The sequence below is a fragment of the Monodelphis domestica genome, chromosome 7 (genome assembly GCF_027887165.1).
Source record: "Monodelphis domestica isolate mMonDom1 chromosome 7, mMonDom1.pri, whole genome shotgun sequence".
NCBI classification, from domain to species: Eukaryota; Metazoa; Chordata; class Mammalia; order Didelphimorphia; family Didelphidae; genus Monodelphis; species Monodelphis domestica.
Window position 1 is genome coordinate 175,930,015 of NC_077233.1, and position 27,592 is coordinate 175,957,606.

At 36.9% G+C, this 27,592-nt stretch overlaps 1 protein-coding gene and 1 long non-coding RNA gene across 16 annotated transcripts in view; one reads left to right on the forward strand and one right to left on the reverse strand.

The window, feature by feature from the left end:
* The window catches only part of RBFOX1 (RNA binding fox-1 homolog 1), a 2,817,840-nt gene that overhangs the window by 1,029,229 nt on the left and 1,761,019 nt on the right, over positions 1 to 27,592 (forward strand). For 10 of the 15 annotated variants that reach the window (XM_056804060.1, XM_056804054.1, XM_056804049.1 and 7 more), the window contains exon 1: positions 24,772 to 25,776. The exons of 4 other annotated variants lie outside the window; for them this stretch is intronic. In XM_056804060.1, the coding sequence (XP_056660038.1) occupies positions 25,774 to 25,776 (3 nt within the window). In that variant the 5' untranslated portion in view covers positions 24,772 to 25,773. Of the gene's footprint in view, positions 1 to 24,765; positions 25,777 to 27,592 lie in introns of those variants that run through there. One more of the 15 variants, XM_056804051.1, reaches the window with a different exon arrangement.
* On the reverse strand, positions 885 to 18,651 carry LOC103097274 (uncharacterized). The gene is made up of 2 exons (XR_008913292.1): positions 18,346 to 18,651; positions 885 to 1,026 (listed from the first exon to the last, which is right to left on the reverse strand). It is a non-coding gene; the product is annotated as an uncharacterized LOC103097274 (long non-coding RNA).

Below are 27,592 nucleotides of genomic sequence, written 5' to 3' on the forward strand. Positions count from 1 at the left end.
TTCCAAAAATAGAAAATTTATTTGCAAAACTGTTACATTGCTTCACAGGATAACAGTGTGCAAGGTACTCTCTGAATGTTGGATCACAAAGATGAATCAAAACAGGAAGAAAAAGTGAAATCAAATAGATTGATGAGCTTTTCCCTGAATATTTCTCAAGCTCATTTCCCTTTCTTGGATCAGTATGTAACATTTGCTGACATTTGTGGAATACTTTTTGAACTTTCAATAAATAAAAAAAATTAAAATCCATACTATGACAATGATGACTTCTCATTCCACCCTGTTAATTACAGAATGGCTTCTGATGCAAACTCAGGTCCCAAACCCATTCCAATACCATTGGACTCAAGAGTTGAGGTGTAAAAAATAATTACAGGGAGGGGAGGAAGAAGGTGGCAACAGGCAATGCTTAAACTTTACTCTCATCATAACTGGCTCAGAGAGGGAAAAACAAATATACTCATTGGGATATAGAATTCTATCATACCCTACAGGGAAGTAAAAGTAGAATAAGAAATAAATATTTGTAAAATTTTTAATTTTAACTTTAAAAAATATGATATGGAATATGTCAATAGTGTCAATTAAACTTAAAAGTATGTCCTGCATTTTCAGATAACCAGGTGTTAAACATTTACCAGTACATCCCTGGCCAATCTACCTTCTCTGTGATAGCCAATTGTGAGACTTCTCTCCAATACTTACCCTTTTCTCCAAATTACTCATCTATTTTGTTCCCTCCTTCTTTTGTGTAAAACTTGTTTTCTTTTTTTAAAAACCCTTAATGTCTATCTTAGAATCAATACTATGTATTGGTTCCAAGGCAAAAGAGCAACAAGGGCTAAGCAATGAGGATGAAGTTATTGGGTCACACAGCTAGGAAGTGTCGGAGATCATATTTGAACCAATAACATCCTATCTCTACAGCTTGCTCTCAACCCACTGAGTCACCAAACATGTTAATGATAATCTAATCCAGTTGTCCATGCTCTTTTTGCAATTCTGTTTCTTCCAGTGTATCTTCTGAAATACAGAAAAGAAAAAAATATTTTAATAAAGGGAATGAAACTTAAAATATTGGATTTCTTTCTTCCTGGTGCCCCAATATTTCTTTCATCACCTGTGAATGATCATTTGCTGAATGGAACTTTTTTGGATGACCAGTCTAGATGCCAAGTCTGAACCCTTTCTCCATCATTAGGTAATAAGGGGATTAAGTTTTCATCTCTTTCCCCTGTTTCATAATGGAAAGTTAAATACCAGATCTTTTCTCTATGTGAAATGTTGTAAGTTAATGAACCAAAGCAACAGGAACTTCTTGGAATATGCATAACCTAAGCTAGTAGTATCATATAAGTTAGGAAGCTCAGTGGTGCAGGAGAGAGACCTGTGTTGGAGTTAGGATAACTTGAGTTCAAATTCCATCTCAAACATTTAGGAGTTATATGAACTTGCAAGTCACTTACCTTCTGTCTGCCACATTTTCATTAGCTGTAAATGAAGATAACAAAGAACCTACCTTCCAGGGATGTAAGTATTAAATTAAAAAACATGTAATATGTATAAAGCACATAGCACAGTTCTTGGCACATAGTATCATATAAATACAAATATAATTTTTGTATAAATTATTATAACATTAAAATAAGGCCAAGAAACTTGCCCAGAACTAACAACTAATAAGTAAGTATCTGAGTTTGGATTTGAACTCAAGAAGATGAGTCTTCTTGACTTCCAGCCTAGCACGCTATCTTTGCACTACCTAATTGCCCACACACTATTGATACCTGAGAGCTAAAAGTTATATTTATGGAAATGTCCATAGTAAATTTTTTAAAAATACATTTTCTTGACTTCTTTTTTTCACATTGCCTAAATTTCCCCGTGTCCCTCTGTCCCTTACAGAGAACATTCTATATCAAAGAATATTTTTAAAAGGACAACAAAAGGAAAAAGCGAAAACCAATAAAATTAATACAATGAAAAAGTCTGATACTATGTACAATATTCTCACCCACAGATCCCCATCTTCTGAATAGAAAGGAGTGAAGATGAGTTTTCTCATATCTTTTATTTGAAGTTATGTTCTCTGTAATTTTGTCATTTTCACTTGCAATTATTTTGCAGATGTGATCTTTCTATTTAGACTGTTGTACTTACAGCAGCATATATTGTTTTCATGGCTTTGCTCATTTTACTCCTCATCAATCTTGCCTTTCTTTGCTTCTTACTTTATTAAGTTTATCATTTCTTAAAGCAGTTATGTACTCTCACATTACTATACCACCATTAAAAAAATCCTTTACCTTTAATCTTAGAATCAATACTGTGTATTGGTTCCAAAGCAGAAGATCAGTAAGGGCTAAGCAATAAGGTTAAGTGACTTATCCAGGGTAACATAGCTAGGAAGTATCTGAGGCCAGATGTGAACCCAGGCCTCCCATTTCTAGGTCCATCTCTCTACTGAGTCATCTAGCTGCCCCTTGTACCACCATTTCTTTAGCTACTTCCCAGTTGATGGACATTTTGTTTCCAGTTTTTTTTTTTGTTACCACCAAAGGATTACAATAAATATTTTGATGTATATAGGGACTGTCTTTTAATCAATGATCTCCTTGGCATATATGACTAGCAGTAGAATATCTGGCTCAAATGATGATGCCATTTTATTCATTTTATCTGTAAAGCAACAACTTTTCTGTATTTTTAGACCACCAGAAATAAAGATGGCACTCTTTAATTAGGGAAGTATCTGAGCAAACGGTGGTATATGAATGTTATAGAATATTGTCACAATAAAAGAACTAATATGAAGAACATGGGAAAACTTTCATGAATTGATACAAATTAAAGGTAAATAGAACTAGAAAACAGTATAAATACTGCCTATATGATGTTAATGAAAAAAACACTAATGAATCTGAACAGTGGGATATTAGGAAGTGAGGAAATGGTACTTCCCTCTCTTCCTTAGAGAAGTGGGAAAATATGGATGGAGGTGGCATAGGATGCTAAATATGTTTGCCATGTCAGCAGCTTTTACTTAATTATTTTCCTTTGTAAAAGGCAGGCTAATGGTGGGGGAGATATCTGAACATGACTGTCAATCATTCAATCAATCAATATTTATTAAGTATTTATCTTGTGTCAAGCACTGTGCTAAATGCTACCAATACAGAACAAGGCAAAACAGTCCCTGCCCACAAGGAACTCATAATTAGATGAGGAAGACAAGAAACAAATATATGTAAACAATCTAAATAAAAGATAAATAGGAAAGAATTAATAGAGGGAAGGCACTTGAAATAGTGGGGTTGGGGAAGCCTTTCTGTAATAGGTGGGATTTTGATTGCAATTTAAATACAGTCAGGGACACCAAAATATGTGAAGATGAGGAAGGAGAGTATTCAAGCCATGGAAGACAGAGAAAATGCCTACAGCCAAGTGATGAAGCACCTCAGAAAAACAAAGAGGCCATTGACATTGGATCAAAGAGTATGTGGCAGGGAATAAGGTGTAAAAAGACTGGAAAGTTGTAGGGAAGGAGGTTAGTTATAAAAATCCTTTCAACACCAAGTACAACTTTGCATTGTGGTGCCAAAAGAAAGCTTCAGTAAAACAAAACCAAAAAGCTTTCTCTGCTCTAAGTATATAACATTGCATTGTTTGAAGAGTAATTAAAACTGCCTCCTTTGGTCTATATCTTTTAGATTCAAAGTGCCTCTCTTTAATTCAATCATATTGGCTACCTATACAATTTAGCTTTGGAAGACATTTCCAGGAATGTTTTTATTTTAAAGATTTTTGCCCCTTAGTTGAGGTTTAAAGAATAAACAGAAATAATATATATAAGCAGAACACACAGTAATGTATACTTTTACGAATGATTTACATGGAGTTTATTGCTCAGAACATTTATAACACACCAGTAACCACTGCAAATGCATTTTCTTCATTGTAAGGTTGCATATTTCATTTTTAATGGCGCAAATATGTTCACTTATCCATTTGTAATGAAATGCCTGGTGCTTAAAATAAAAAGTAAGTGCATTTTCAGCAGATCTGTTGTCAGTGTTCTGTGCTTCTGATACATGGAGCATTTTTTCTGAAATGTTAGTACATTAAGGTAGACTATTTATAACATTCTTATAAATTCATTAACTACTTGTACTTCGTTGACTTGTGACTCTATTCCCTGCTACTAAAGCTCATGTTTGACCTTCAGGAAAGGTTTGCTGTAGCCAGTTTTATGGAAAGTGAGGGTTTTGATAGAATTCTGTTGTACAAATTACTCTATCTGATCGGACAATGCATCCCTAGTACACATAGAGAAAGAATATCCTCTTTTAGTTTTATCTTTCTAGGGCACCTTGGTTTCCTAAGTAGATGATGAAGTCTCTTCCATTTCTAGCTGACCCATGAGAAAAATATAGGCTCTATAAACTAATACTTGAAACTGCTATTATATCACTATTTATTTATCCGTGGATGGAATTAGCAAATACTTTTCTCAGTGACCTCTGAAAGACATTTTTTTCAGTTTCTTTAGCTTCCTTGTTACTAAAATTAGGTAGAATGATGTGACCCAAAGAGCACCAAGCTGGAAGACAGAACACCTGGGTTCTGGTCCTTAGTCTGTCACTAAGGAGCTATATAACCTTCGATGCATCTCTATACTTTTATTGGTGTGATTTTATCATGTTTAAAACAAATGGATTGGATTTAAATGGTTGGATTTAAACTGTTTGAAGCCCCTCCCAACCCTGACATTCTTTGGGTTTGAGAGGTCATTTTAGGTTATGGTATAAGAATAATGACACTCCTCACAATGGTGTTTGTGATTAAGGATTGCCTTTGCCAGACTAAACCCTTGAGCTGACTGGTGCACAAAGTAGACCATTAAACATACACAGTGGTGAAGTAAAGTATTTTGAGGTGAGGAACAAAGTGTAATTGTATTTCATGTTTTAAATAAAAGCCCAAATGGCTATGAAAGTTAGTAGGTCACCTTAGCTATTATGGTTATTGACTAAGCTTTAGTAAATTCTTGCATGCTTCACTGTGATCTGACTCAAGAAGTTTATATCTCCAATATATTCTAAATGAGAATAATCCCATGGGTGCTGCTATAGGTGTGGGGGTGGAGAGGAAAAAGGAGGAAGAAAGCAGCAAAGTTGACTGTTTCAATGTATACTCATGCCATTTCTCCTCTGATCTTTAGGTTTAATTTTCCTTTTATGCTAAGGCAGAAAGACCAGGAGTGCCTAACTTTACATAAAACAATGGTCATAATGATTTAAATAATACATAAAGTCCACTTTGATGTCTTGTCAGAGTAGCTGGTGTAAAGGTGACTGTTTTCATTTGTTTGTTGATTTGTTTTTTATTCTTATGCTTTTGTATAAGGAACTCTTTGTTGAAAGGGAGAATTAAAAGGTTCTAGGTATATTGAGTAACCAACATAATAGTGAAAATGATAGTATCATAACTGGTTACCAATGACCTCTGAATTGCCTGTATCTTTTCTATCTATATGAAGTCTCGGGGCAAATATAAAATTAGAAGAAGAAAAAAGACCAGACTTATTTCAACGAGTTGTCAATACTGAGGTGGATAAAATTCAAGATGCTGATTTGGATCATTCTATCATTTCCTAGAGAAGTTTAACCTACACAAAAGTTACCATATCAATTAAGTTGAAAGACTCCAGAAACCACCTTAATTAGCAAAGGTTTCATAGCTTTTTGTTAGATGGTGAGACTGAAGAAATGAGCAGTATTGGCTCTCTGATGGAGCATGCTCATTTGCAAAACAGTGGATGAAGAAGAAAAAACAAGAATGAGAAAAGTAAAAAAAAAGATGAAAAGCAATTGAGAAGAAAAAGACTTCAGGGATCTGGGCAAGACATAAAGCTAAAAAAAAAGTATCCAGAGAGCCTTTCTAGATGTAATGGGGAAAAGGCCAACAGATAAAAGGAACAGCTATGCTGATGTTTTTATGGCGATCTACTCTCATCAGCAAAAATTGTGAAACAAGCACTTTTGGACTCTACCCCACCTGTTTTCTGCTGTCGGTAAATCAATCTACTCCATTGACTCCTCATTTCCACTAGGATCAAATCTAATCACCTCTGTTTCATTTTCAAAATTCATCACACTCCTGGACCATTTTATCTATCCAATATCATTAAACATCTTACCTCTTTCACTCTCTGATCCAGTCACACTCATCTTTCCATTCCTGAGACATGCTGTTGTACTGGCTGTCCAAAATACCTAGAATATCCACCTATTTCAGCTTTGGCTCCTAGAATCCCACTCTTCCTTCAAGTGAAAAGCTCATACTGTACTTATATGTTATACTTAAAGTCTTTCCTGATTTGCCAACTCCTAGGCTCCTCCCCTTCAAAATACTTCATATTTAATTAGCTGGTATTTGTACTGATTCTCTTCTGATTGATTTTATATATCTGTATATATGTCATTATTGTCACCCTTTTAGCTGTAAGGTCCTCAAAAGTAGGCATTATTTTATTGCCTTTGTATCCCCAGCACCTATAAAATACCCGTCACTCAAATAATTGTGATTGACTAATCAAAGATGATAATGGGGGGAAAAGTATTTTGCATACATTAAATGTATTATGTGATACTAACAACAATCTTATGTTCTACCCTATGAAGAAGTTGAAAGAAGTTGAAGTCAGGAAAAGTAGCTAGACCTGACCAATTACACAGAGAGAACAATAAATTCTCACTGGCATATCACAATTTGAAAGAAATGCAAATATTACTTCTCTGTCTCTGTCTCTATCTCTGTCTCTCTCTCTGTCTCTCTGTCTCTCTCTCTTTCTCTTTCTCCTTATTCAAATTAAAGCAAAGCAGAAGGTATATAAAGGAGAATACATACCAGACAATCTAGAGTGAAGGACCTCTTCTATTGGGAACAAGATGCTGAATTCAAATAGGACAGACTGTACTAGATCACACCCAAAGTGAAATTCCTCTAAATCACCAGAGTAGTAAGCTGGGAATATGAACATCCTCCTCTCATGTCTTCCTGGAGTTTTTCCTTCAGGAATCTGAAGTGGAGTTGGCATCTTCTACCTTCTCTAAGTTAGAAACCAGAAACACCTGAAGCAACTCAGTGATTGAAGAAGACATTTGATGAGTTCTGAAAGCTAATTTATTGAGAAAATGATCTCAGAAGAAAGGAAGGAAATAATAACAAATAGAACATTGACTGAAGAAGAAATAAAAGTGACCAAGAAGATGTTTATTAATGAGACCACAAGCATTTATTGTGTTCCAAACACTGCACTAAGTGCTAGATAAAAGGCCAAAAACAAACAAAAAAATGATTCCCACCCTTCAAGGAGCTCACAATCTAATAAGGGAAGCAACATGCAAATGACTATGTACAAAGCAAATATACAAACAGAATTATTGGAGATTTTCAAAAAGGGAAGGAATCTAGCACTAAGGGAGTATGGGTAAGACTTCTTATAGAAGGTGGGATAGCTTAGATTTGAAGGAAGCCAGAGTATCCAGGAAATGGAGGTAAGAAGGGCAGAGGCCATTCCAGATATGAGACAACCAGTGAGTTGGAGTCAGGAGACAGAGCTATAACAAAAAGTAGATAAAGGTGGGGAGTGGAGGTGTAAAGTATAAGAAGACTGGGAAAAGAGGGGCCCAAATTATGAAAAGCTTTGAATGCCCAATACAGGATTTAATATTTGAATTTAGAAGTAAGAAGGAGCCACTTGAAGTTTACTGAAAGAGGGATGGCATGGTCAGACTTGGTGTTGATGTGATCAGACCTCTGCTCTAGGAAGATAAATTTTATAGGTATTTGGAGGATAGATTGGAAAAGAGAGAAAGAATGAGGCCCTATGCCAGGGTGGTGGCTGTGACAGAGAATAGAAAGGAGCATATATGAAAGGTGAAAGGTAGAATCTGTAGGATTTGGCAGCAGATTTATAGGTTAACAAAAAGACCACCTTTTTATTTCTACAAATATTTATAAGAATGATTTCATGAGTCTAGCCTGGATTTAGTTACAATTGCAAACTGGGTATTTTTGGGGGAGAGGAAAACTTAAGGCAAGGTCTTATAAGAAAATTTACCTTCAAAGGTGATGGGAAGGGAAACATGAGTAAAAGATAATAAGGAAAGATAATGTCAAGGTATAAGTCCAAGCCAGGGTCTTTTTTAGTCTATATGGGATAAGGGATATGGGCACAAGAGTATGAAAGAGGAGACAGACAGTTATTTGATCAAGAACTGTTTGGAACTATCTATTTTGTAAGCCTTCCTTGTTCAGATAGGCATAAAAAAGTCTTGTATGGAACTGATGGCATGAATGCTTTGAGAACATTATTGATGGAAAAAGGAGAAAGGGTCAAGATGAGTGGTACAAAAATGTAACCCCAGCTCCAGGGGAAGTTGAGGCTAGCCTAACTTGAAAAATTTGAGTTGCTATAGGTTATGCACATCGAATGTTCATACTAAGCTCAGCATTAATATGATAAGTTCCTGGGGGGTACTGAAGGAAGGAAGGCAGGAAGGCAGGCAGGCAGGCAGGCAGGCAAGAAGGAAGGAAGGAAGGAAGGAAGGAAGGAAGGAAGGAAGGAAGGAAGGAAGGAAGGAAGGAAGGAAGGAAGGAAGGAAGGAAGGAAGGAAGGGAGGGAGGGAGGGAGGGAGGGAGGGAGGGAGGAAGGAAGGAAGGAAGGAAGGAAGGAAGGAAGGAAGGAAGGAAGGAAGGAAGGAAGGAAGGAAGGAAGGAAGGGAGGGAGGGAGGGAGGGAGGGAGAGAGGGAGGGAGGGAGGGAAGAAAGAAAGAAAGATGAAAAGAAGGAAGAAGGAAATGATGGAGGGAGGAAGTCAATGAAGGGAGAAAAAAGAATGAAAAGAAGAAGGGAGGTAGGAAAGAAGGGAAGAAGAGAAGGAAGGAAGGAAGGAAGAGGGAGGGGAGAAGAAAGATGATTAGTAAATAAGTCATTTCCTATAAAGTAGCTTCCTTAGAAATTAATGGGAGGCAGTCAACAGAAATTGAAGCTGAATGACTTCAGGAAAAGATAGAGGGTGTAGCTAATCCCATGTGATAAAGCTAAAAATGATATTCACTGTACCTATGACTTCAGCTAGTGTGAAAGAATTTTTTCATTCATTCATTTATTTATTTTTACAGTTTTGGAATTAATTTATTTAGTCAATTTAGCAAATTATTCCTTGGTTACAAGAATCACATTATTTCCCTCCCTCCCCTCCCCACACCCTTCCCGGAGCCAACGCTCAATTTCATTGGGTATTGCATGTGTCCTTGATCAGAATCTATTTCCATGTTGTTGGTGTTTGCATAAGAATTTTTTAAAAAATCAACTTTAAATCTTTTCTTCTTGCCATTCTTTCTTTCTTTGAACTCTTTCACTCTAAACCTTGGGCCTTACCAATCTTTAAGCTCCTTTAAGACCTCATGATTTCTGGTTTCAAGTCTGTTTCTGTGTATATATTCTGCACATATCTATATGTATGTTGCCGCCTTCATTAGAATATAAGCACTTTGAGGAGAGAGACTATTTGAGCTTTTTCTGTGTATCCCCAGCAATTAGAAGTGTTTAGAATTTGGTAACTGCTACATAACAGCTTTCAGGTTTATACAATGCATCCCTCCTCACACTTTCATCTTTCTCATGATCAGGCTTGAGTTTTCTTCTTTCCTTATTTGTACTTCATTCCTGATTTCCACCTGGGCAAGGCTTTCTTAGCTGTTCTCTTCCTGTTCCTAGAACTAGGAAGTTTTTAGTGTGTACCAAGGACCAGTAGGAAGACTTAACTATAGTCTTTTTTTTTTCAATACCCCTAGCTTCTCTCTTTGAATTAATATAAATATTGGATCCAAGGCAAAAGAGCAGTAAAGGCTAGCAATGGGGGGTTAAGTGACTTGCCCAGATCCCTCAGCTAAGAAGGGTCTGAGGCTAGATTTAAATTCATGATCTCCCATCCTAGGCCTGGCTCTCTAGCCTTTGAGCCAGCCTAGGCTTTTGCAGGTGATCTTCTACACTGAACTACATCCTAATAGTCATGTCATCGATTTTGGTGTAGACAATATGAGATGCTGCAGGTTTGTTTGTTAAAACAACATTTGACTTGATAGAGCAGAGTGCTTAAAGGCTTTCCTTCAATAAGATATTTCTTATATGTACCTCAAAATTATGCATGACTATACATTATACAACTACACTTGAAAGACAACTGAAGCAATTACTTCCTTCATCTGTTGCCAGGCAATTTAAATCAAGTGATGTGTTAAGCAGAGAGATATATGTTCATCAGAGGTGTTTGACTATCTTGTAAAAGATGCTCTGCTTTAGATCCAAACAAAAGGATTATTAATGGTGAGATCCTTCAAATACTCTATGTAAAGATAATATGGCATTAATTTAATTAAGTCCCAGATAAAGCCTCCAGAGAGAAATAAAACTTCAGCTAAATAAATAAACAAACAAACAAACAAATGAAATAAATTGGGGCAGTTAGGTAGTACAGTGCTTAGAGACCCAGGCCTGAATTTGGAAGGATTTGGATTCAAATGTGACCACAGATACTTCCTAGCTCTGTGACCCTGGGCAAATCATTTAACTCCCATTGCCTAGCCTTTGCAGCTCTTCTTTCTGTCTTAGAATTAATACTAAAACAGAAAATAATGGTTTTAAAAACAAACAACTAAACAACTGAATGAATAAAAAGAAATCAGCCTAATTATTCACAATAGAAAAATAAGGTGTATGAAAAATCCTCATTATCCATACAATGACATATCCTAGATGGGTAGTCCCTTGAATTAGTGACTAGTCACCATGTTAATCCTAGATTCATATCATAAGTGAAAAATAAGCTGGGCACAATATTGAATAGGAAGAGATTGTTCTGAATTAGATTTGAGAGATTTTTTAGCACTTCTTTTTTTTTAACTTCCACATTGGTCATATTGGAAAAGAATATTCATATACAACCAAAATCCAAAAATAAAAGCACATACAAATAAAGTAAAAAATAGTATCCTTTAATCTACATTTAGACTGCATCATTTCTTTCTCTGGAGGTGAATAGCATTCTTTGTCATGAGTTCTTGGATCATTGTATTGCTCAGAATAGCTAAAGTTTTTCACTATTGACCATCGTACTGTATTGCTGTTACTGTGTACAATGTTCTCCTGGTTCTGCTCACTTAACTCTGCATCAGTTCATCTTTCCATGTTTTTCTGAGAACAGACTATTCATCATTTCTTACAGACTTCCAATGCAATCATGTACCAAAATTTGACCACCTATTTAATGACATCTCCTCACTTTACAATTATTTGCCACCACAAAAAGCTGCTATAGACCATTTTTGTACAAGTAGGTCCTTTGCCCCACTTCCCCCTTTTAAAAATTTCTTTGATTAACCAGACCTACTAGTGGTATTACTAGGGTAAAAGGTATCACAGTTTTATACTCTTTAGGGCATGGTTCCAAATTACCCTCCAGAATGGTTGGATAAATTCACAACTCTATCAATAATGCAATTTGGCCCCTCCTATAATTTTTCTTAACTGTCATATTAACCAATCTGATAAGTGTGAGGTGGTACTTAGAAATGTTTTAATTTGCATTTCTTTACTCAATAGTCATTTAGAACATTTTTTCATATGATGATAAATAATTTTGATTTCTTCCTCTGAAAATTGCCTGTTCATATCCTTTGACCATTTGTCAGTTGGAAAACTACTTATATTTTTATACATTTGACTCAGTTCTCTAAATATTTGAGAAATAAGATTTTTATCAGAGAAATTTATTATAAAATTTTCTTCCCAGTTTATTTCCCTTTTAATTTTGGTTGTATTGGTTTTGTTTATACAAAATCTTTTTACTACAATTAAAATTATTCCTTTTATGTATTGTAAATATAATATACAATGTACAATTGCAAATATAAAAGTAAATGTACCATAGTAATCATGTATTTCCCTCCACCTTATTATCACCTTTTGTTCCTGCTCTCTTTCCTTTCATTCTGTCCCTCTTCACAAGTGTTTACTTCTAACCAATACCTACCTCATCTTACCCTCCCTTCCACTAGCCCTCTCTTTCTTATTCCCCCTCCTATTTCCCTAGAGTTTAAGCTAGATTTATATATCCAACTGGCTATGGATATTATTCCTTTTCTTAGTCAATTCCAATGAAAACAAGATTTCCTATCATCATCTACCTTCCCCTGTAATAAGTTTTTCTCATCTTTTGATGTGAGATAATTTATTCCACTCTACCTGTTCCTTCACTCTTTTCTCAATGCAAACCTCTTTTTCACCCCTTGATTTTTTTATATCATGTCATCATAGTCAACTTATACCTGCATTCTCTATGTACACTCCTTCTCACAGCCCTAGTACTAATAAGATTCTTAAGAGTTACAAGTTTTATCTTCCCATATAACAGTGTAAGTAATTTGACCTCATTGAATCTCTTTAAATCTTCTCTTTCCTATTTGCCCTTTTATTATGCTTATCTATCCATCCATCTATCCATCCATCTCCCCATATTTTTACTCACCCACCCACCTATCTATCTCCATCTATCCCACCCATCTATTTATCATCTTTGATTAATTAGAGATAATAAAGAGGGGAGACACTAGCATTAAGGGATAGAAAAAATGGATCAGAGATGATTATGTGAAAGGCCATTCTCAGGACTTGGCATACCCAGGGTACAAGTTCTCATCAATCCTAATTTTACCTGGAGCCATCTATGTTCTGTCCTTGCCCACACCAGAGAAGCTTTGTAATATAGGCAGGGACAGTGGCTAGGAGTATTCTGGTAAATGTCTAAAAACTGACTCAGGACACACTTTTAAATTTAATTTGTTTTGTTAGTGCCTTCTCCATCATTTTTATAAGTCTAGAAATTTATCAAAAAATAAAGTCTTAATGAAATAGACTTCCCTAAGCAATGTAATGATCCAGGCCAATTCTGAGGGACATATGAGAAAGAACACTATCCACACCCAGGGAAAGAAATGTGGGAGTAGAAACACAGAAGAAAAACAACTTCTTGATCACATGGGTAGATGGGGATATGATTGGAGATGTAGACTCTATAGGATCACCCTAGTGCAAATATCAATAATAGGGAAATAGGTCTTGATCAATGACACATCTAAACCTAACCCAGTGGAATTGCATGTTGACTATGAGAAGGGTGTGCAAGGAGGGGAGGGAAAGAACATGAATCATGGAACCATGAAAAAATATTCTAAATCAATTAATTAAATAAATTTTTTCAAATAAAAATAAAGTCTTGATTTTTGTAACATTTGATTGTAGATTTCTAAAGTATAACAGTTTACTACAGCATATCACTGGCCATGTTATTATAAGGAGAGTAATTGCTTCCAATTAGTTTCCCATCTTCAATGTCAGACATGGAGTCTGGGGAATGGCTAGATGCTCTTCTCACCCCTATCAATCCCAAGAGTGGAAGTTTCCAACATGGAGGATTATAGATATGGATAGTTCCAAAAAAAGAAAAGGGAGGGAGAGGTGCCAAGAAAGCCTATGTCAATGAAACCTTTTAGATGAATAGATCTCCTAAATAGAGCATATTTTTTCAAAGTACCACAAGTGGTCATATAGTTAGAATGAGAAATGCTATATTTCTTTGCATACAATTATCTCTAATAATTTATGATAAATTTTATGTCTTCTTTTTTAGTAATTCTCCAAGTTCATTTGTTATTTTGATCTTTTGAAATTTATTCTTTTTTTCTTGACCAAATTAGTAAATGGCTTTTATATTATTTAGAATTCTCAAAATAACTCTTTTCATCATTTCTAGAATACTTTTGCTTTTAATTTATTTCTAATTTTCATATTTACTTTGTTGGTACTTAATTTGAGTTTATAAATTTGTTAATTTTAGGATTTTAAAAGTGACTACTCATTTAATCAAGCCTCTCTTTTCCTATATTTAAAATTTGTTTTTCTTTTCAACCTCTTATGGATATTCTTATTTTCTTTTGTGACCATCACTTCTAAAAGATACACCTCCCTTACCAAAACCCTTCCTTGTTAAAAATGTCAAGAAAATAAGTCAATCCATCATCTACATCTTAAAATGTATGCCTCATTCCTCACCTCAAGCTCCAATTCCTTTCTGAGAATCTTTCAAAGTCATAAATTTTTGTATAATGAACTTCATTATTATTTATATTTTCAGAGATACTATTTTAAGTCAGAGAACTATTTTAGTTCCATGCCAAAATCAGTGTCATTGTTATGTTTATTTCTAAACCTATTTATTGTTTCTCTGATTTGGCCCAACTGCTATTTAGTAGGTCACTTCTTTCCATTTTGGATCACATCTTTTATAAATATATCTTGAACTGCATGCTATCATTTTGTTTTGTGGTGTGTAAATGAGATGTTCAATATGTATACTTTTTGCTACATATAAATTTTCTTTATACCCTGGAACATGATTGCTTTTTGTAAAGTAATTGTTAATGCTAAGAAGTAAATATATATGTACATATATTAACTATATATTTTTTCCAATGGTCACAAGTAGATGTCAAAAAACTATGAAATCCATTTTTAAGTTGTGAAGTATACTCTATAGTTTTCCCTAGAAAGAAAATATCTTTCTATTAGATTTATCTATCTCTGCCAAAGAAATATTAAAGTTCCCTATAATTATTATGATTGCTACCTTTATGTAATTGTATTTTCTTTGAGAATTTAGTCTTTATGCAATTTGCTACATACATGTAGATGTGTACACACATACACTAATACATAATTATAGTTTCATTATCTGTGGTTCCTTTAAACATATGTAGATGTCTTGTCATAATTTTTTATTTTGTCTTATCTTAAATTGTGTTTATAATTTTTTCCTTTTTTGGAATCAACTGATGCACAGTAATTTTGTTCTAACCCCCTAACTTTTATTTAATATCTTTATTTTTAAAGTGTGTTATCATAATCAACAAATTGATGTTTTCTTATTAATTTCACCATTTTTTTGGTTTTAATGGGAAACAATATATTTACATTTAAGTTTTAGTTAGGTTTATATTTTACTCCTTTAAATTCTTTTGCATTAAAATTTCTCTTCTTTTAAGATAAGCATTTTACCCTCAATATTAGTTTTGTTTTTGTTTTAAAACTAATTTGATACTGGTTTCCTTCCACAGGTTCTCTTTTGTTTCCCTGCTTTATCTCAAGTTTCTTGTGTTTAATTACTCTTTTCTTTTCTTTTGAATGCCCAGTCTGGCTCCTCCAGTCTACTCTCTTAACTGGACTAAGAGTAATTTTGAACCTCCTTATTTCTCCCTTCTTCTAGGTCATTATTAAATAATCTTATAGTCATTGATTTATACTTATAAATTCTTCATTCTCTTTTTGTCCCTCAAATAAAGAAGAGTTTGTGGTAAAAAATGTTTTACTCTCTCCTCTACCTATTCATTTATGAGTGTGATGGTAGCTCTCTTTCTGTTCTTCATTTCCCCATATTTTATCATTTGTTTGGTTTTTATTTGAGCTGGACTTTCACTTAAGGAAACATCCCTAGAAATTCCAAATCATGAAAGATGTGTGGAGGAATTGTTGTATTGTATATTATGACTTAATTCTGTTCCATACTCTTACATGCATCACTTGTTTATTCTAAGGACAACATACTCTACCAATTGATATGTCTTATATCACAGTCTCCCTTCTTTTGCCTTCCTTTTCCCAGACTGAATGATTTACTACTATGTAACACTATGTCTTACCCAACATGCAAAAATCACTTGCAAAGTATTGATTCATTTATAAAAGCATGATGGTTTTAGCCTATGGAGTATTAATTTGATCTTTCTTCCTTCTCTTGACTTAACAAAGTTATTCCATTATATACTTTTACATTCTTTTTGTCCAAATTTGGCTCTAGATTAAAGTGAGAATTTTTTAAGTAACTTTGTTTTGTTTTATAGAAATGAGATCATATATTTTTTCTTAATATTTTCTTCTTAATTACCATTAAATTTTTTTATTGTTTTAAGTATTTGCATATCAGAAACCCTTCATCTTTAGTTTCTTTTAAAGCTATTATTAAAATATTTCAATTTTGTGGAAAAATCAATCCTTTCATATTAATAATTAGTATAAGACTTACATAATGCATGCTATTTTGTGTTTTATCCTGATCTCCTTTGTTTTTTTAGACCAGTAAAAATAAATTCTTCTTTAATTTCTTTCAGATATGGTGTAATCTTTGCTAAAAATATTGTTTTTCCTTTATGGATGATTGTCTTCAGCAATTCAAAAAATGCATACTTTTCTGATTTAAACATTTAATATCTCAATGTTATTGATCTAGTATCTATTGATCAACATTTTGTTCTGTTTCCAATATATCTGGGCATTAAAAAATTTTTTTTGTACATTATGGTATGCAGGCTTCCAAATTCATTAGAATACCTAAAATGCTTAAATTATTTAGGTTCTTTCCATTTTCAAATTTATGCACTTTGACCTATGTAGAATTGATATATAATATCAGTGCTTTCTTTTGATTCTTTTATTCCAAACATTAATCAACCTATGTATTTTTAAATTTACAAATATGTCATTCTCTTTTTTTATAGACTCCACTGTTTTCAGAAAATTCTCTGTCCTGGATTCTAAATATTATCTTTTTTTGTCATATGGATACTTATTTCATAGGTTTGATTTCTGCTGCAATTCTATTCCTATTCCTATGTCTTATTTTAATTATTGTGTGAATCTTCTGAACTATTATAAAGAAAGCTTTTTTTTTTGCCTTTCCATTAGTTTGGCATTCTAAAAAGTTGTCTCCTTTTTCATTTGGGTTTAGAGGATTACATTCCTTTTCTAGCTACTTATTTATTTTCTTGAATGCTTTTCTAAATTGTTTATTCATTTCCCTTTGTTTATTTATGAATCTTTCTTCTGGATTATCCACTTATTGGCTAGGTTTATAGCCAATCTTTATTAACAGTACAGCTTCCCTTCTTCCATTTCTCTACTATTCTAAACCACTTCATATGAATCTCAATCACTATTTGTTTCCTTATCCAATGACACCCAGTTTGTTTGTTTTTTCTGCCAATACCACTATTTGGCTTCAATGACTTTTTTGGTTGAGGTAGAGTGTGGTCTTAATCACTTTCTGATATGGAGAAACTACATGGAGAAATGATTGCTGCTTGGTTCATACAAACTGTATTCAGGCGGTTGTTAAGGTGTAACTGAGGGGTTCAGTCTTTCTGTATAGAGAGGGGGAAAGAGTGGAGACCCCCCTTCTCAAAGTAGGGTTCAGGGGAGACAGCTGATGTTTAAGGTTGGCTCAGAAAGAGGAGAGGGGGGTTTGAAGATTTTCCCCCTTCTGCCTTCCCTCCTTAGCTAAGGATGCTCTCCCAGATTCACTATTGTCCCTCTTGCCCCCCCTCCACTACTCAAAACCAAATGGTTTCCCCTTGATCTATTCACTCACACACAGCTTGGGGAAAAAATAACTATTTTAATGTCAACTTAATTCAATCAGGATAATACAAAGGAAAACCTGGCAAGAAAAGAATGGGAAAGGAAGGAGGAGAAAAGGGGATCCCTGTCTCTAAAACCCTTTTCCTTCCCTCCTTGAGTTTGGGGGGAACTCAGGCCTTCGCAGCCTGAGCCCCCTGAGCACCCTGGGTTTGGTCCCTTGGCAACAGTTCAGACTCAGGGCAACAGGAGCTGAAGTAAATTCAAACAGATATTTAAAATGTCTTTCTCAAGTTTCCTCTTCAGTAGTCTTTTCAATTAGGAAATGTTGGGGGAAAAATTTCCAGTCACCAGCAGGAAAAATGGGTAACTCTCAAGAAAAAGTCTTTTTCCACCTTCTCTCTCTGGCTTCTCAAGACTGAGAGACCAACTCTTCTACCAGCCAAAGTCTTCTCCTCCTCAAGATTCCAATCCCTTGGGGCCCCTCTCCCATCGAGGTGATCAGTTTCACACACTCTTCAGCCTGGTACTTTTTCTTTAGTGCCACCCTGGGACACAAATCCTCCATTTCCTGTTGTTCCCATAGTGCCACCTTGGCCCATGCCAGTTACTTACTTTCTATGTCTATTCTAATCTATTTATGTTACTTATTGTTCCCATCTAACCTCCCCCCCCCAAATAATAAATCTTATCCTAATCTGTCTATTTGCTAATCTAAGTTCCTATCTCATGCTAAGACTGAGTTGTGGAAAGAGGGTTAGGATTATGTGTCAACAAAGTTTTACAATATAACAATTCCTTAATACCCACCTTCTTTTAGCATAGAATTATTTCAGTCCCATTTAACTTTGATTTACTGGATCTTTTCTTCATCTACAGTTGCCTTTCTCCTTTGTAATAGAGTGAATTGAATGTTCCCTTCTCACTGAATAGTCAGAGATAGGAACCATGTCACAATCCATGCCATTGTTAAGAAAGGACATGATCATCATGGTCACAAATCAAAAGTCAGGTCATTCAAGTTTGGTTACAATTGATGTGAGGATAGCAGGGAATGATTAAATGGAAGGTTCATTTATTCAGGTTCTGTTATTATTTCAGAAGACTTTATATAACATAGAGATGTTTCATCTTATTATTATTGTGGTTTAATTACTTTATTCAGTATCTTAATATCTTGAGGTGGTAAGGGTAGAAACTATGAGAAGCCTTCAAACATCTTGTCAGAAGTTACAAATATCCCCAAGATATTAAAAATAAGAGAAAGACCTCTACCATACTGAGTAATTCTCCTAGGAAAGATTTATTGGAAAAAGAGAGATAGCAAACACAAAGAATAGGAAAGAATGGAAATCAGTAATCTTGGCCAAGTCTTTTAATTTTCTTGGTTCTTAAACTTCATATCTATAAAATGCTGGGACTAGATCGTTATGATCTCAAAGTCCTTTACTGCCCTCATTCTATGATCTTCCAATCCATTTATGGGTAAATTGATGAAATCGCATATCTTCCAAAATATAACGTTAATATATATGATGTTTTGTCAACCTTTATAGATCCTTATTAATATTCCTAAAGCCTGGATATGACTATGCCACTCTCTACTCAAGACAATTCAGTGGTTTCCCATTGCTGATGGAAAAAGCAAAAATGCCCTTATTGGTAATGAAAATTCTTCTAAAATTTTACTTGTCTTTCCAACCTGATGATTCCTTAGTTCTGCTTACATATTCTATATTATAGCCAAACTGACATAATTATTTTTCTCCAAATACAACATTCCTTCTCCTGACATCATACCTTTTCTCAGGCTGTTCCCCATGCCTGAAAGTGTCATCTCAGCTCACTTCTTCCCCTCTGAGACTCCTAGTCCCTTCAAAGCTCAGCTCAAGAGCTGCCTCTTTCAAGAGACTTTTGCTGATTTCCTCAGATTTCACTACTCCTTGACCTCTGGATTCCAGGCAACAAGTCAACAGGCATTTATTAAGTTCAAAAACAGGATATGGGTAAAAGTTATCCCAGTAAAGTCTGGAGTCAGGAATGGAATTCAGAAGAGAGTGGAGTTATTTGTATATATCCTATATTTTTTTCTCTATTAGAATATATATTCTTTATGGGCAAAGATTATTATGCTTTTGTATTTATGGCTTGAGGACTTAGTACAGTGCTAGGCATTTAGCAGCTTTTTATTTTTTAATTTTTCATTTAGTAACTTTTTGATAAATGTTCATTTATTCTGTTTCCAAGTGAACCTGCCATTCAAAAACATTAAAAAGATGACCATTCTTCTCTGATATCTCTTAAACACTTGTAGAGTACATAAATATGATGATGATAATAGCTAACATTTAGTGTTTTACTGTTTGCTAAGTGCTTTGCAAATATTCTCTCATTTTATCTTCACAATTTGGGGAGTAGATATTATCTCTAATTTACAGTTAAAGAAACCAAGAAAGACAGAGGTTAAATGATTTGCTTGGGATCACATAGCTAATAATTATTTGAGGCTAGATTTAAAGTCAAATTTCTTGATTCCAGGTCTATACATTGTGCTACCTCACTGGTTGTCATTGATCCAGGTGCTAGGTTAGACATTTTTTTTCCTAAGGAGAGGATTCGAACTCATCAGTGTAAGAAATGTCCAACGTGGAAATCTTCCCCATCAATGAAGATCAACATAATGTTGTAACTTAGAGTCAGAAGAAGTTGTCTTGGAGCACTGAGAAGTTAAGAGACTTGCTCATTGTCAGAACTTCTAAGCATGATAACAAGGCCTTGAACCCAAGGCAGATATGGATAAAACGGAGAAAAGAGAATAAGCATCAGGAAAAAAAGGAATTTTTTTTTAACAAAGATTCTTAAATCTAAATGAGCAAATTTGGATCTTATTCTTTTTCCTCAGACCTTATCCATGGCAAAGAAGGCTTATGTACACTAAACATCTTAATTCTAGGACAACTAGGTAGCATAGTGGATAGTACCAGGCCTAGAGTTGGAAAGACCTGGGTTCAAATCCAGATTCAGACACTTCCTAGGTGTGTGGCCTTGTGCAAAGCATTTAACCACAATTCACCTAACTCTTGCCCTTCTTCCTTAGAGTATTAGTAGGACAGAAGGAAAGGGTTAAAAAAACTAAATCCTAGTTCCCATGAAAATCTTAAACTACATAATAATTGAATGATGAATCATTAAAAAAATCAAGAAATACCTACAGAATGCCTACACTGTGCAAATCACTGCACCAAATACATATGTGGGTATAAAAAATTACAAGACATGAACCCTGATCTCAAGTAGCTTAGCATTTAAAATTACTTTATTAGTTTGGCCTACAGTCAAGCAAAATACAATTCAATTCAAAAAACATTTTCTAAGCACTGGGTAGTTTTATTTTCAAGGATGAGCATTTGAAAACAGTCGTAGTCTTACATGATACTTAGAAGCCTACTGAATCATACAATGATTGAGTTAAGAGAGACCTTATTGATCATCTAAGCTAACCCCCCAACTTTAGGGATGAAGAAAATGAGAATTCTTGTGCTTTCTCCAAAATTACATAGAGCAAGGTCTAGAACTGTAGCCTCTGAGATTTTTTTTTTATATCTTACTGAATTCCCCATTAATTTACATTGTCATTTCAGTGACTTTATAGTGAATGTTGCTTGAGTGACATAATAGCTTTGGCATAAATTGGAATATCTTGTTCTTCAAGATTTAATTTTTTTCTATATCAACATGGTCTTATTTACCAACAAATAAAAAGCAAATAAAGATGAAAATACACTTGAATTTCCCACATATTCAATTAGTTTTCTAGGCTTTTATTCTGGTTCATTGGACATTAGTAATCTCTTCTTTAAAGATACTCTAAAAATCTAAAACTCTGTTATTGCTGATATTAGTGAAATTGGAGCATGATTTAATTCACATGGTTATGTATTTCATTAGTAAATATGGCATAAGATCTTTCTAACCATACATACACATATGTAAATACATACACGTGTGTATGTGTTTATAATAAGTTGGCTATTCTAGTGAGCTGCCAATTCACTTCAGGACAGAAAGGAATGTTAGATTCTCATTACACTATATGCATAGCAAAAATAGGAGGAAGTTAGTAGTCAGGTCAAAGATTTCGCCAGAGCTCTAGATAGATGCCATTTTGACCCAGTATAAAGGACTGAGTGCATAGATTTTTCCATGCCAGTAGGAGGAGTTAAAAATCTATGTTTTGTGTAAACACAGTGTGGCTAGTATCCTTAGGCAGGCCAGCTAGTTCCTGGCGCTGTCCACTTCAGCACCTCTCAATAGCTTCTACAATGAGAAAAACATTATTTGGAATCCCAAAACCCTGCCCCCTTGCCTTCTTTTTTAAAAATGGAACTCAAAATCTTCCAAATCAATAATATAATAGCATCTGATATTGATTTTCAATTTAATTTCACCTTAAATTATAAGGAGTGTCCCACTCACCCATATTAAGTGTCTCAGTCCACACAAACTTGTAGCAATAAAAATGCTCTGAGTCATATGCAGAGGTTCATTAATGAGATTTCTAAGCCTTTTTAGCTCCAAAGTAAACAAAACCCATCACTGACCTTGATTTTGAAATAGTTGAATACATTTGATTTTTTTTTCCAATGGCAAAAAATTGTAAAGCCCGCCACCAAAGGATTGCCCACTTATTGAAATGACAGAGGAAGTGTCTTCTTGAAACCTAAGGTTCCTTTTCTCTTAAGAAAAAAATTAAGGGCTACAAAGGAAGAATTCCTGTTGGTGAATTTGCTCAAAACATTATGCTTCCACAGAACTTCCCATTAACTTCCATTTATTTCTTCTCTCATTATTGATAATTTGCTTTTAAATTGAGAATACCTCTTTTACAACCCATCTCATCTCTGTGCACGACTAGACAATTACATTTAAATTCTGTGTTTTTTCCATTGTAAACAGTTTCTGTGGAAATGATTATGATGTTAGTAACCCAGATTTATGGCTTCATTGTGCTATCACTGAAGGATAAGACATTATTTTAAAGAAAAAGAAGTTGTTTACATACAGATATATTATTATTGTAAGGAGTCTGAAGGAAGCATATGGTGTAAAAAAAAAAAGACCCATATTGTGAAAACATCTCCTGGGTTTGGTGACATATATATCTTTCTATATTTTGCAACCTTTTCTTTTCAAATGTTAGCAAAATGATCCTTTCAAACATCTCTAATCTTGAGTAATGTTGTCTTTGATTTTTTTTTTCAAATGGAAGAAAGCCCCTGTCAATTAGTCTTGAATAAACATTCTCTATATACTTGCCACTCTTTTAGTTAAGTGTTATAAGGGAATACAAAGGAAGCCTGACTGGTTGTGGAGAGAAACCATTCATATGAACAACTAGAAAACATGTCATAGCACAGTCACAGACCAATAGAGTTTAAAGTCATGTGCTTAAGATTACAAATCTATTTGGTGGTAGTCAGTCACAAGTATGTTTCAGGCTTTGTGCTAAGTGTTGGCAGGAATCTGAATCAGTGTCTTTGGAACCAGTGGGTACCGATTCTAAAAAAATGTACTGCCTTAGAACTTGCCAGTATTCTGGCCATGATTGCTGTCAATTAAGAAGCCCTATCTGCTAGGCATTGTGACTACAAATAAATGTAGGAAAAAGATAGTTTTAACCTTCAAGAAGCTTATGCTCTAATGGGGGAGGGGCAAGACTTAAAAGGAGGCCAAATAGGAAATGGGGTGGGAACAAGGATATGGCCTTTGGTTGCTAGGCTGGGCTTTTGGGGGGCATGAGAGAAGTCTGGAGTACAACCTAGAAAGGAAGGAGAAAAAGTTTGTGTAGTCATTCTTCTTAAATGGAGGCTTTAGGAGGAGTCATGTAGCATGTAAATTGCATGGCTGGAATGAGGCTTCAGGATGAAGAACTGGGCCTCATAGAAGTCTGGAGTACTGCCTAGTAAGGAATGAGAGATGGCTGCACCCTGTCATTGCACAAGCTAGGTGTGAGCAGGTTCTAAGACAAACATATAACATTTGCAAAGGAGTAGGATGGTAGTTTGTCCTTTCCCTTTGCCCATTTGTTCTCCCATGTTTCTTCCATCTTTGTAGCCTACAACCAGATTCAGAACGTGAATATAAAGTGCTTTTTTAAACCTTAAAGCAAGCCTATAAAGACATTATTGTTAGAGACAAGGATCTTTCCTGGATCTGTGAATTTATTAGTATAGAGATCTCCAGGATAAGGACATTTGACATCATAGTTGAGTGTTGGACTAGCAATTGGGAACATTTGAATTCAAAATATCGCCTAGGATAATACAGTTTTGTGAAAGAGGCAAGACTTAAATCCAAGTCTTCAGCAGTACTGGATCTTAGTTGCCATATATATTTTTTTATTGTTTACTAAAGGTGGACCCTACAATTCATTCATTAATTCCATGAATTGTGCTAGCCAATCACGTGTCTCTTTGAAATTTTGGGGGGTCTCATGTTATCTTTTCTCCCAAGAACCCACAGTGTCTTGTTTTTATTCATCACATACCCCTAAATTTTTAGAAGATTTAGGTCAGTGAGAATAAGAGCATATTTTTTTTTTTTGTAAAATAAAAGTGAGAACTTAGAGATCTCCAGAGAATCAGCAAATGACATTTTCCCTTCAATCCTGATAGAGAGGAAAGATGGAGGCTTTAGAGGCAGTAAAGCACTGAAGACAAATATCTAATAGTGTTTGTGGTCCTTCTCATTCCATAAACTTGGATGCTACTGATTTGAGTGAAAACAACCACTTAACTACAATCCCAGCTACCCTTGCTTCAGTCAAAGTTTCCCAAGAACTGTTTTCCTGGGGTTTGCTAAGCTCAGAGCTCCTTAAAGCAATTCACTATGAAACTTTCTCTGAGTGTATTTCCCTAGAAAGAAAACAAGATTCTCCTTTCACTGTCTCTTTTCCCAGTCCCCTTCCCCCCCCCCCTTTGGGTACTGATGAGTTTTTTTTTCTCTTTTCTTTTTATTTTTGTCTGGGTTAAATACCCAGAGAAGAGGTTCCTTGGAGAAGGTGGAGGAAAAGTATAAGGCCACTGGGAGTGGGTAGATGGATCACCCCCTTGGCCCTAGCCTAATGAGGAGGTAAAGAAGCACTGCAACTAGGAGTGTGGAGAAACCTTGCATCTCCAGCAGCCGCCACTGTCCCCAAATCTGGGGCTGCACGCGTGACCGCGGCGGCGGCGTGTGTGTATGGGGGGGGGCGCTCCCTCGCGTCGATTATTTTTGGCTCTAGCTGCCTAGGCTGCTCCCTACATCTTTCTTTTCTCTTTCTGTCACTCTCTCTTTCTTTTAATCGCCTCTTCACCCTCTCCCACCTCCCTACTCTCGGACTGCCCGAGCAGCTGCTCGAGTGCAGCGAGGCGCGCGTACCCCCCCCCCCCCCTCGTTTCTTTTCTCCTCCTCCCCCCCCCAACCCCGGGCGCAGGGTTTGAAGGTCACCTCCTTTCTGTCCCTGTCTAAGCCTACGCCGCCACCTCCGGCTCGGGCCGGTGGAGTCTCCGCCGCCGCCGCTGCTCTGAAGCGGTCCTAGCAGCAGCAGCAGTACCAGTAGCAGCAGCTGCGGAGCCGGGTCTGGCTCGGGGAGGGGAAGCCCGAGCCCCAAGAGGGGAACAGGAGGGGCGGGGGGAATCCCTCAACCTCCCAACCCCTGGGGCTGAGCATATAGTCTGAATTGGGGCGGCTCTCTGCCCGTCCCCTAAACAGTGTCCGAGGCAGTGGCAGCAGGCGGAAGGACTGACCTGTGCAACCTAGGAACGAGAAAAGGAGGGATATACAGCACTGTGCCCCACATCTGGAAGAGGCAGAGCTTCCCCCCACATCTGGTGGAAGAAACCTTCTTCTCCTGAACTGGGCAAGACAGAGTAGGAGAAAAAGAGACGAAGAAAGAGATTGTGCGCCCCGGGACACAGAGACGTTTGGGCGCTCTGGGATCTTCCACTGAGACCAGGACCACGACCCCAAGCCTAGGGGCTGTGCGCTCCGCAGCAATCTAGCCAGAACTGGGCGACAAGTCAGCTAGCTGAGCTTAGCCCAATCGATCTTCTGGGGAGTGGGCAGGGAAGGGAGTGGGAGCGGGGCCCCGGTTGCCTGACCAGGACCGGGGCCAGGACCCTCAAGGGCTGACCCGCCCTCAAAGTTGCTGCTCGAGTGAGAGGAAAAGCACGTGCCCCCCTGCGCTGGCTACAGCTGATGGTAAGTCCCGCCCAAGGAATGAAGTAGAGGGTACTGACCCTGGGGAGGTGGTCTTGGGGGGGGGTCCAAAGCTGTGTCCAGAGGGGGGGTCAAGAAAAGCAGCAAGAGCCAACGCCCCAGGTGAGTCCAGGCTGTGCCATTGCCCCGCCCTGCGCTCCCCGACTACCTGGGGCCCACTTGGTTAAGGAAGGGAGTTGGACAGGAGAGCACAGGCGAAACTGGTACCCTGGGGAGGGAAAACTGGTGTTTCCAAGCCCCAGGTCCTTGGAAGCTTCTCTCCCTGGGAGCCCGCTGAATACGACGGGCGTGGACGGGCACGCGCGCGCTCACCAGGGTTTGAAGGAGCTGCCGCCGCCCGTTTGGACTCTGAACTTTTTCCTGGTCTTTGGTGAGAGCTCCTGGGCGGTCCCGCCAGCTCCCGAGGGGGCTCTCAGTCACCTCCGACTTAGAAAGGAGGCGCGCCCTTGGCAGAGCTTAGGGAACTCGAGGAGACCTCAGCTGACTAAAATAAGGTAATCTGGGTAACTCACTCCAATGGAGAAATCATACCGGAGAATGGGAAAGCTGGGTGGCTGGGCACCAGGCGATTTGGACAGCTGCGCACTTTGCTCCAATGGCCAGCATCTAATACCTTACTCCTGGCTCATTCATTTCCCTTGAGCTCAGAAGCTCCGGGGAACCCTGAGGTTCCTCGCTCTCTTCTGGAAAGGCAGGAGGGGCAGATGATGCAGTCAATCAGATCAGCTTGGACGGAAAATCCTAGTATGTCCAAGGAAGAAAGACCTACAACCTTAACAATCCCTGCCGTTTAATGACGACGATAACAATACTAATAGCCATCGAAGCTGGGTTTAGAAAGCCTGTGAGAGGGAAGGGAGTGTTGTTAACTTTAGACTAAATGCTGAATAGGGAAGGAAAAGAAGAGGTCAGTTTCTACCCCAATAGGGATTGACAGGTCCTTGGATCCGGGAAATAAGTTGAAAATCCTTGCCAGGGCTTTCTTTATTTAGAAGAGAGTGGGGAGTAAGAGGAGGTCTGGGTTCAGATAGAGTAGCGCCGCCAGCCTGAATTACAGCGCATCCATAGGGCTCTTGAAGGTTGGGGAACTGAATTGATCCCTGGAGCCTCCAGAGAGGCAATTTCACTTAGCATTGCTTTCTAATTCAGTTCTAAGTAATTATTCTCAAGGTGGGCCCCAAAACCGGGGGTGGGCAAGAGCTATGTTTTGTATACAATGCGGGAAGGAAATCACTTGCTGAGGACAGCACAGGTCGTTCGTGGTGGACCTAGTCAGCAGCACACTCTTTTCTCAATGAGCTCTCCCATAGATTTCCCAGCTGCACTTAACTTCCCAGCGCCTCTTCGCTTCTTCTTGGGGATGTTACACCCCAAAGATGCAGAAGCCATAGGGCTCTGAGGGCAGAATTGCTGGCTAGGATTCTTATTGATTTTTGTGTGAGCACTGGATGAGCTCCTCCAGGTTGCTGGGCTTGCCTACTTTGAAACCTTCAACTATGAGGGTTCCAAAGGGTTCCACAGGTTTCCCAAATGGAAGGTGCAAGTTAAAATTATCTGTCAATTGTCCAGGCTTCTTGATGGTGTCTGCTTGTCTTCCAGTGAGCTCCGCCCTATTGATAGTATTTATCACATTTACTTGAAAAGACTGACAGAGTAGCTTTATTTAGTTGTTTTGATTTCTGGAGTGGGGGCATTGATGAGAACTTTAGGCATTTCCTGAAAAGAACACATGCAGTCTTGAATGGGGGTAATGAGAGACTTCAGCTCAGTCAGTACACATATCTCCATTCTTTCTTGA